The 10,584-nt window shown below is 67.5% G+C and overlaps 1 protein-coding gene across 1 annotated transcript; it reads right to left on the reverse strand.

Annotated features, from left to right (window-relative positions):
- Positions 1 to 455: 455 nt before the first annotated feature.
- Positions 456 to 10,535, reverse strand: LAMB2 (laminin subunit beta 2; the record flags this gene model as incomplete). The annotated part of the gene is made up of 33 exons (XM_080350249.1): positions 456 to 592; positions 678 to 837; positions 918 to 1,094; positions 1,202 to 1,343; positions 1,427 to 1,634; positions 1,958 to 2,102; positions 2,195 to 2,398; positions 2,466 to 2,707; positions 2,784 to 2,968; positions 3,041 to 3,413; positions 3,482 to 3,578; positions 3,672 to 3,886; positions 4,444 to 4,668; positions 4,749 to 4,912; positions 4,988 to 5,219; positions 5,345 to 5,488; positions 5,563 to 5,755; positions 5,863 to 5,980; positions 6,065 to 6,192; positions 6,304 to 6,459; positions 6,585 to 6,720; positions 6,797 to 6,876; positions 7,006 to 7,118; positions 7,194 to 7,373; positions 7,447 to 7,635; positions 7,902 to 8,022; positions 8,109 to 8,311; positions 9,194 to 9,257; positions 9,334 to 9,522; positions 9,671 to 9,744; positions 9,928 to 10,063; positions 10,166 to 10,329; positions 10,493 to 10,535. 33 exons carry the CDS (start codon positions 10,533 to 10,535, stop codon positions 456 to 458), a joined length of 5,337 nt encoding a protein of 1,778 aa, XP_080206375.1.
- Between the last annotated feature and the right edge of the window lie 49 nt (positions 10,536 to 10,584).

The raw sequence follows: 10,584 nt of genomic DNA on the forward strand, positions 1-10,584 counted from the left end.
TCGATCCCTCCCTGTCCCGGCGGTGCCATGGCAACGACGCCGCCGTGACGTCATCACGGCGCCTGAGGGACGCTCCGCCCCCAAGGGCGGGCAAGGGCGCGATCGGCCCGGAGCTGCCGGGGCGTTGCCATGGCAACGGGCCGGGCGGCGCGGGTGTGCGAGCCCACCGAGCTCCCTGCGGCCTCCCGGAGCCCCACAGCCCGCCCCGGCCCAACCCACCGCCCCCGCCCTGCCGTGTCCTGCACCCAGGGGCGGCACGGCCGGCAGCCCCCACGCCTCGGGCTCAGGAGGTCACTCCGGGGCAGGCGCGGGGCTCCGCGGCGCGGGGCAGAGCTCAGGCGGTTTGCTCTGTAACTTTATTCACACGGGGGATGCCCCGCAGCCCCCACGCTGCCCACGGCTCCGGGGCAGGCAGAGGCTGGGGGCCTAGGGGGGTCCAGGGCCCCTCCAGGTGATCACTGGCAGGTGTTGTAGATCTGGACCTGCTGGTTGATGGTGTCCAGCACCTCCCTCATCCTGGCCTCCAGCCCGCCCAGCTGGGCCGCCTTGGCGTCCAGCACCCGCTCGTTCCGCTCGTACGCCTCCTCCAGCGCTGTGGGGACAAGGGGGACGGAGAGGAACGCAGGTCACCCTGGCCCCCACCAGCCCCACCTCCTGAATCGCCACCCCGGCCTCACCTCGCAGCCGCTGCAGCTTGCCCTGGGCATCCTGCAGCAGCCCCGCAGCCTCGTCTCGCAGCCGCTGTGCCCGGCTGCCCGCCTGCTGCGCGCCCTGTGCCCGGTGCTCCACCAGCTCCTGCGCCGTGCGGTACCGGTCCCGCAGTGGCCCCTCCAGCACCTGACAGGCAATAGGGATGGTCAGTGGGACCCCCGAGGGACCCCCCCACCAGACCCCCATATGCACCCCCCGTTACCCACCTGCTTGGCCTCGCCAGCGCGGTCCCGCGCGGTGCTGGCTGCCTCCTGGGCGCGCGTGGCTGCCAGGCTGTTGTTGGCACGTTTCACCTTCAGGGCATCTGTCTGTCCGTCCAGGAGCCCGATCTGCCCCATGGCATCTGCCAGCTGCTGCTCTGCGCTCGCCGTCTGCACCTGCATCTGGGGAGCAGTGGCCCGGGGGGCAGGCACGATCAGAGAGCGCACACAGCGAGGACGGGTCCCTGCCCGTCTCTGTGGGGCTGAGGCAGCAGCAATGGGGCCCTTACCGTGCCGAGGACTCTCTCGCTGTGCTGTATGTCACCGGCAGCACGCTGCAGTGCCTGCTCGGCCATGCTCTGAGCTCGCCGTGCCTCCTCCAGCGCCTGCCGCACTGCCTCGGCCGTGCCGCGCACCCCCTCTGCCCGCGACCTGCAGCCGGGGTGGCACGGCCTCAGCGCCAGCCCAGCCTGATAGCTTCCCAGCAGGATGTGTCCCCATGTCCCCAGGCTCACCTGGCCCGCTGGGCGTCCTGCAGCAGCTGCCCGGCCTGGCGCACATCACCAGCCGTCTGCTCCAGGATGGCGTCCACGCTGGCCAGGCTGTGCACCCGTGCCTTGATCTCCTCAGCCAGGTGGTGGATCTGTGCCGGCGAGGCGGGGAGCGATAGCTCCAGCACCCGGCTGGCCACCACCTCGATGCTCTCGGGGTCAGCTCCCTCCTCTGCGGGTGGGAGCCATCAGTGTTGCCCCTCACAGGACCCCGGGACAGAGGGGATGGGTGGACCGAGGGGTGGTGGAGGTCAGGGGTCAGCCATGGGGAGGGAATGTGGGGCAGGGCATGGGATCAGGGGATGGCTATAGGGGGTATGGGGTGGTCGGGCAGGGACCATGCAACACAGTGTGGTGACAGGGTGGTACAGCCCACATGCAGCATAGGGAGCGTGCGGTGCAGCATCAGTGCAGTGTGATGCAGCTGCAGCGCAGGCGCAGAGCCACGCAGTGCTGGGTGGGGGCAGCCAGTCCCCCTGGCATGCCAGCACTCACGGCTCAGGAAGGCTTTGACTTGGCTGATGAGCTCCCGCAACTCCTTGTTGGAGCTCTCCACCCGAGCCCTGGTCTGGTTTGCCTTGTCCAGGGCTGCCTGCGCCCGCTGCCGGGCCTCATCCGCCTTCCCCTTGGCTTCAGCCACCTGGGCAGGGGCAGAGATCCTCAGCATCAGCCCTGAGGGCTGGGGGACACAGCCGTGCCAGCTGCTCCCACCAGCACCCATGTGCCACGCACCTTGTGGGAGAGCTGGGCCACATCGCCGGCAGCCTGCCGCAGCTCCTCCTGGGCATGGCGTGCGCGGTCCAGCGCGCTGTCAGCTGTGGACACAGCCCCGCCACAGCTCAGGCCCCCACAGCGCCGTCCCCCGTCCTCATCCCGGCACCCGGCTCCCCCGCAGGGGCTCTCAGCGCAGGGCACGTCGCCTGCTGCACCGCAGACCTGCAAGGCGGCGTGGGTTCAGAGCGGCTCCCGGCAGCATCCTCCCAGTCCCCTTCCCGAGTCCCACCTCCTCATTGAGCGGGTGCAGGCTCAGTGCCTGTGCCCTTGCCGCCAGGTCCATCAGGGCCCGCCGGCTGGCTGCGTTTTGGCGGTTGAAGTCGTCCCGCCGACTGGCCAGCAGCTGCTCGGTGCGGTGCCGGGTGGCCACCGAGGTGCTGACGGGGCTGGGCACGGCGCGGGTGGAGGCGTCCGCGTGGCGCTCGGCCTCCCGTGACTCCTCATGGGACTGGCGGATGCTGTCGTAGGCGCCTGGAGGTGGCAAGGGCACTGTCAGAGCCCTGGCCACGGCCCCACTGCCCCAACCTGGCTCTGTGACATGGCTCACCAAGGAAATTGGAGGTCTTGAGGGTGTGCAGCCGGTGCTCCAGGTCCTGCAGGCTGTGGTTGAGGGCACGGGCACCCCGGTCCACCGCGCTCAGCACGTGGCTGGCGTTGAAGTTGGCATCCTGGGTGGCTGTCAGCTCCCCCTCCAGCCGCGTCAGCCTCTCTGTCGCTTCCTCAATTTGACGCCTGCAAGGGAACAGGGTGACAACCCACTCCTGGGGACACCCTGAGGAGCTGTGCCCTGCACTGGGTGCTTACCGCAGCCCCTCTGTGGCGTGTGTCAGGTGGGCGGCAGTGGTGGCAGTGGTGTTGCGGGCGGCCACCACGTCACGCACGGTGGCCAGGCTTTCCTCTAGCCGGCGGAAGGTGCCTTCAAAGACGCCGGCAGCCCCGGTGTGCTGCAGGAGGCTGGCCCGTTGTGCCAGTGCGCGAGTGCGGGCAGCCAGGTCCTGCACCACCCGGTCCCAGTCCCCGAAGCAGGGGTGGCAGGGCTGGCAGGCGGGGAAGGCACCGGCGAAGCCGCGGGCACACTGGTCACAGCGGATACCAGATATGCCAGGCCGGCACTCGCAGTGGCCGCTGCTGCGGTGGCACTGGGTGTTGGCGACGCCACGCGGGTCACAGTCGCAGGCTGTGGGGACAGTGGGGTCAGGGCGCCGCAAGTCCCACCATGGACCCCCCGCCGGCACCAGCTCTCACCTCGGCACTGCCGCTGTGGATCGCCCCAGTGATGCTCCTGGCAGTCACCGCACGTCCGGCCCCCAAAGCCTGGCCGGCACGAGCATTGCCCCGTGAACTGAAAGACATGTCGCGGCAGATGCTGGCACTGCCGCAGTGTGTCCCCAGATCCAGCCCAGCACCCCAAGACCCGTCCCCATCCCCATCACACCTGGTTGCAGGCGGGTGTCAGGGCGTGCTGTGGGTGGCAGGCGCAGGGCTGGCAGCCCTGCCCGCTGCCCAGGTTCCAGAAGTTGGGGCTGCAGCGGTCGCAGTTCTGGCCCTCCACATGGGGCAGGCAGTGACACTGCCCGCTGCGCCCGTCACACTGGCACTGCTGGGGCCCGCAGGTGCTGGGGTCGGTGCCCAGCGCGTTGCAGGAGCAACCTGAAACCAGAGAGGCGCTGAGTGAGGACAGGGGAGTTGAAAGGGGATGGGGACAGGATGAGGAAAGGGACTGGATTGGCAAGAAATTGGGATGGAGATGGGACTGGAGGTGCAGACAGGATGGCAACACTAGCAGGGATGGGATGGGGATGGCAATGGGTGAAGGCAGAGGCAGGACGGAGACAGAGACTGGGCAGGAGCGGGGTGTGGACAGGATGGAGATGCGATGGGAACAGCATGAGAACCACTGATGGGGATGGGATGGAACAGGGACCAGACAGAGATGGGATGAAGATGGGATGGTGACAGAGCCAGGGTGGCAGTAAGAATGAGATGGAATGGGGACAGGAATGGGCATGCGATGAGGATGTAGAAGGGATGGGACAAGCTGGGCACAGGGACAATGATGTGGTTGGGGCTACAGTGCCAGGGCTGAGCTGGAGACAGCCCAGAGCAGGGCAGGGCTGCGGGGACCCCAGGGGTATGGGCAACCATGGTCCCCAGGGAAAATGCTGGGCCCTGGAAGCATTTGTCTTGGCATGTCCATGGCTACTCACGCCTGCAGCTGTGCCGCGTGGCATCCCCGTAGTAGCCCGGCTGGCACTCGGCACAGTGCGGCCCCGCCGTGTTGTAGAGACAGCGCAGGCAGCGCCCTGTGCGCCGGTCGCACGCCTCTGGGTCCGTTGCATCGATGTTGTCGTGGCACTGGCAGGGCAGGCAACGCCCGCCGGGCTGCAGTGGGTCCCCGTAGTACCCAGGGGCACACTCATCACAGCGGGGACCTGCCGGCACAGAGCGCTGGGCAGTGCCTGGGGACTTGGGGACCACCGAGGGCACTGAGCACACAGTGGTGGGCACTCACCTGTGTAGCCAGGGCTGCAGTGGCAGACGACCTGCCGCGAGCGGGGGTCCTGGTAGCAGGAGGCGGCGAAGTGGCGGGGGCTGCCAGGCCCCTCAGGGCAGGGGCAGGGCCGGCAGTGCTGCCCAGAGCCCAGCGCTGGGTTCCCAAAGTGCCCGGCTGCGCACCTGCACGCAGGCACTCAGCGAGGGCCGGGGCTGCCAGCAGCACCCTGCCCTGCACCAAGCACACACCCCATGTACCTCTGGCACCTCTCGCCGTCCGTGCGGTCACGGCAGCGCATGCAGCTGCCCGTCCGGGGGTCGCAGTCCTCAGCATGCCCGTTGCACTGGCAGGGCCGGCACGCAGGGAAGCCCCAGTGGCCGGGCTGGCAGCGGTCGCAGCGCGAGCCGTGGGCACCTTCACGACAGGAGCACTGCCCCGTGACGCTGTCACACACGGTGCTCACCGACCCCTCCCTGCTGCACTGGCACGCTGGAAGGCACAACACCCATGGCATCTGCCCCTGGCACATGGGGAGAATCCCTCCCTGGTTCCCCCAAACCTGGGGTGCCTGGGCTCTTCTCCAGGCCAGGCTGCCACAGCCCCACGGGACTCACCTCGGCACCCGCCGGGCCCAAAGCCAAAAGTTCCTGGGGAGCAGCGGTGGCAGCGCCGTCCCATGACATTGGGTTTGCAGCGGCACTGCCCGCCCTGGGGCCGGCACTCAGCGCTGAGCGAGCCCTGGGGGTCGCACAGGCAGGCTGCGAGCAGAGAGCAGGGTGAGCAGCGGCTGTGGGGCGTGGGACGGGGCGTGGGACGGGGTGGTCACACTCACGCAGTGCCCCATCGTGCAGGATGGCTGAAAGGCTGTGCAGGAGCCTGGCGCAGGGCTCAGCCACAGGCGAGGGCCCCACAGTGTGGAAGGGCTGGGCACAGCGGTACCGCTCAAAGATCTCCCGGCGCTCCATGGAGCTGGGGTCGCCCGCGATGAACATCTCCAGTGAGGAGTAACGGGGCAGGAGCACCAACTGCAGGGGACAAGTCAGTGCGATGTCACGCCTGTCTCTCCCCATGCCTGCATCCTGCCCCCCATGAAGGGCTGTTGTCCCTGTCCCGCTGCCTGGCTGCCCCTCACCGAATCGATGAGCACGCTGGCGGAGGGGTCCTGCTGAGTGGCGGCACAGCCCAGCTCCAGGCGGAGGGTGTAGGAGACGCCCCGCTCCAGGCAGATGGGCTGGGGCAGCACCACGTACCTGAGTGGGGGGACAAAGCAGAGCACGGGCAGCCGGGTGCCTCCTGCAAGCCTCAGCGCAGCTGCATCATGGTGAGACACTCACCTGGCACCCGAGGGGAGGCTGGCGGAGAGCTGGTCGTCAGCTGGAATGGTGTTTCCACAAGGACTACTGGCTGAGACAGGGCTGGGGCGTAGCACCCTCACCCTCACCTCCTGCCAGGGCTCTGGATGCTGCCGGCAGAGAACAGGCTGTGCCAAAAAGCCCCGCCATCCAGTACTCCCCACCACCACCTCTCAATCTGGCGATACATCCCACCGTCGGCTTCACCGTCTGGTGCTCACCTGGGGCTCATAGCGGATGATCACGTTGTATTCGGTGGAGAAAGCCACATCACTCACGTGAAACTCCACATAGCCACCCTCCAGCATGCGGGCAAAGCCCGTCCCCGTCCATGAAGCCGGGTGGTCTGTGGGGGGCTCACGCTCCACCACTGAGCCCTGGTGTGAAGGGGAGAGTGTAAGAAGGGACCCCAAAGATTACCTTGGCCTGGAGAGCCTGCAAAGAGCCACCCAGGGCCCTGCTCTGCCTTATGTGCCCTGCAAGGGACACATTCACCTCCTACCTTATGCAGCCGAGCATCCTCAGCCTCATAGGTGTAGTGGTCCAGGTTGATGTGGTAGAAGCCAGGCTCCACCTGGCCGCACTGCCGTCCCACCACGTGGCTGCGGCACCGGCACTGTCCCGTCTCCGTGGCACACCTGGTACCCAGCAGCACTGTCAGACCCGATGCCAGCAGGAACACCCCTCACCCCCTGCATCCACACCAAGACTCACAGGTTGTCACGGGCACCTCCCACGTCGCAGTCACACGGCCGGCAGCCGCGGAGGTCGTGGCTCAGCCCCCAGTGCTCAGGCTGCAGAGGGTAAGGGTGTCAGGGAGCGCCCAGCTGCGGTGCCATGGCCCCGAGCACTGTGCACGGTCCTGTGCTCTGTGCACAGGCCCCCTGAGCTCCACGCAGAGCTCCCGGCATACCCTCACTCACCAGGCACTGGTCACAGCTGCGCCCGGTCACCAGCCGCTTGCAGAAGCAGTCACCGCTGACAGGGTCGCACCGGCTGCCCTCAGCCACCGTGCCACGGGGGTCACACCGGCACCCTGCACAGAAAGGCAGTGGTGTCTGGGGGATCAAGCCACACACCTAACCCCACAGGGTGCCTCCCTGGTACTTACGCTGGCAGCCCTGCGGGTTGGCAGCGCTGAGGCCAAAGAAGCCGGGTTTGCAGCGGTCGCAGCGGGGACCAGCCACGTGCTCCTTGCAGCGACACTGCCCCGCAATCAGCCCCCGGGCTGGGTCATCAGCGCTGTCACACAGCCCTCCGTCCAGAGAGCCCTCGGGGTCGCAGTCACAGGCTGGGGGGGCACAGGCAGGGTCAGTACCCTGATCCCCCCACCCACCCTGCACCATGAACCCGCCAGCACCAACCTCGGCACACGGCAGGGTCCCGCAGGTCCTTGCTGGGGTCCTTGTAGTAGAAGGGCTTGCAGAGGTGGCAGCGGCGGCCCATGGTGTTGTGCTGGCAGCCATCGCACACGGACCCGCTGGTGTTGCCCGTGGCCAGGTAGACGGCCATGTCGAAGTGGCACCGCTGCGAGTGTTCATTGCAGTCACAGCCTGCGGGGACGGTGATATGACACAGCATGTGGCACCCCAACCCAGTGCCAAATCTCTCCAGCTCTGCCCTCCATCCCCTTGGTATATAGCATCCCAACCCCAAACCTTCCCGAACCACAGCCGCCAGCACCCCAAACCCCTCCAGCTGGTCTGCAGGTTGCCAGCCCCCACCCAAGCACATCCCAGCACCCCCGGCACAGTGCAGCCTGCCAGTCACGGCACTGGGATCTCTGTGCCAGGAGCCAGTGTCGGTGTGGGGCACTCACGGCGGCAGGCGTTGGTGCTGGAGCCCTCGGCCGGGCGCCAGGGCAGGTCGTGGTAAAAGTCCTGGCAGCGCTCACAGTTCAGCCCCTGCGTGTGGTGCTTGCAGACGCAGCGTCCATGCACCTGCCAGGATGTCACGATGAGGGGTGTGGGGCCAGGCCATCCAGCTACCTGGCCCCAGCAGGGCACATGGGGCTGGCTGGCCTTACCATGCCGTCGGTGGTGACGGGGCTGCTGCTGAGCGGGGCACACTCAGAGGCATGCCCGTAGCAGAAGCAGTTCCCACGCAGCACCAGCTCATAGAGCGCGTAGTAGTACTTCTCCCGGATCTCCTGCCGTGTGTCCAGCAGGTTGTCCCCCAGTGTGTGCAGCTTGGTGAGATTCACTCGCAGGTTGGTGACACGCAGCAGGTCTGCAGGATTGGAGAGAGCAGCCTTGGCACGGGGTGGCCAGGTTTGTCCATGCACAGGTCAGCTCTGTGCATGGCTATGGGGGCTGTGGGTGGTTGACCGGAGCTGGGCACAGCTTGGACTGCCTGTGCAGAGTTGCTCTGGGCTGTGCGTGGCATGGGGTATCCACGCAGGGCTACGCACCATCGGGCTGGGCACGGCTTTCTATGGCCTGGCTGACTGGCACAGGGCTGTGCGTGGTTTGGATCACATGCACGTGGTTGCATGTGGCCAGGCTGGGCTGTGCGTAGTTGTAGTGGTTCAGTTCTCACGCATGTGGCTGTGCAGGGTTGGGGCTCTGCAGGTCCCCCCCCAGCAGATGAGGGCTGGGACCTCACCAGTGCAGAACAAGCACTCTGGGCAAGGGCACCTTCCTGGGCATCGGGGCACACACCGCCAGGGCTGTGCCCGGAGGACGGCTGATCCAGGCGGGTGCAGCCTGGGGGCCCCAGCAGGATGGGACGGCTCCCCTAGGGACAGCAGCTTTCCAGCAGCCCTGCCCTGCAGATTCCTCCCCTCCTGCTCTCAGGCTAAATTTAGCCCTGGGCAATTAACCCGCTGCGTACTGCACCGGCCTGACTCCCCTGCCCATCACTGACCCCATCCTGCACCATGGCTGCCGCTCGGCACTGGGCTCAGCTCTGACACAGCCATCCCCCTCCGCTCGATCTGATGCAGCCTGACCTTTAGCTGCTCCCACTGGGTAGGGTGCAGGAGAGACCTGAGGCCCCACTGGCTGGATCTGGCCCTGGCCCCACTGTGGGGCTCAGAGCAGGGAGAGAGCGGCCAAAATAGCTGCACCCAAAATAGAGCAGCCAGGCAGGAGCCCAAGGAGGGCGACTCACTCTGGATAGCAGGGCTGTAGGGGTCCTGGATGGGGATGGCAGGGTCCAGCACCCGGTAGATCACCTAGGGGGGACAGTAGGGTGGTAAGGGGAGAGCAGAGGGGTCCCGTGACCCTTGTAGGGCACTGCCAGGGCCTCACCTCCCCCTCGGTGGAGGGCTCGATGTCAGAGTAGCGGGACTCGCAGATAACATCATCAATGCGGCGCAGTGGCCCACGGGGGATGTGAGGGAAGGAGGTGGCACAGTCATAGGCGAAATAGCGGTAAACCTTCCAGTTGCGCCCAAAATCAGCCGAACGCTCCACCAGCATAGCCGCGGGGCGGAAGGTCTGTGTGACATGCAGGTGGTATGGGGCCAGCCCCACAGGCCCCATCCCATCCCGTCCTTTCCTATCCTGGCCTGTCCCATGACATCCCATCCTGCACCATCCTGTCCCACCTACATCCCACCCCAGGTACCCGCGGGCTGGGACCCACCTTGAAGGTCATGATGAGGTGGGTGAAGTGGAACTCAGCCTCCAGGTCCAGCTGGATGCTGACATGCTCCACGCCTGGGGACAGGACATGTAACTGTAGGGAGCACCCACTCTGTGGGTCCCCGGGGCTCATCCCTCCAAGCCGGCCGTGGTCCAGGGGTGCGGCCGCGGCCGCTGGCTGAGTCACACTTCCTCAGCGTGGGAGGAAGGGAAGGCGAGCCCCCCCGGGACACCCTGCTGCCCCCGCCTGCAGCTCACCATTCTCCGACTGCCACCAGGCTTTCTTGGGGCGGGGGGCAAAGGTGGTGACAACATTCTGGATGCGGTGGCTGTTGGTGTTGGCACGGGCATCGTAGGGTCGCCGCGAGTCACAGACGAAGCACTTCTTCTCCTCCTGCGAGTGGGAGGCTCGGCGGAGTGTGTCCCCAACCCTGTCCTGTCCCCTTGGTCCCCACCCGGTGTCCCCTGGTCCCTACCCCGTCCCTGTCCCGCTCACCTGGAGGTGGCTGACGATGCAGTAGGGCTGTGGCCGGCGCAGCCCGCAGGTGGAGGTGGCACTCAGGCGGGCGGCTCGTCCCACCAGCAGGTCCCCGGTGGCCGGGTAGCAGCTGCCACGGGCGCAGACCTGGGGGAAGTCGGGGGCCGGGGCCCCCCCCAGCCCTGCGGGGCACAGAGCCGCTGAGGGCGCTGGCGGTGGGGGGTCCCGGACGGGGCTCCCCCCGCGACCGCCCGGGGCCCCTTCCGTGGCCGCCCGGAAACAGGGCGGCGGGCCGAACCCCGACCCCCCCGGGCCCCGCTGTTGCCGGGGTGGGCGCGGACTCACCGGCCAGCAGCGGCAGCAGCAGGAGGGCGCCGGGGCTCCGCATCGCGGGGGCGCAAGAGGCGCGCAAAAGGGGGCGCAAAAAGGGGGCGCTC

This window comes from Nesoenas mayeri, assembly GCF_963082525.1.
Source record: "Nesoenas mayeri genome assembly, chromosome: 10".
Lineage (NCBI taxonomy): Eukaryota > Metazoa > Chordata > Aves > Columbiformes > Columbidae > Nesoenas > Nesoenas mayeri.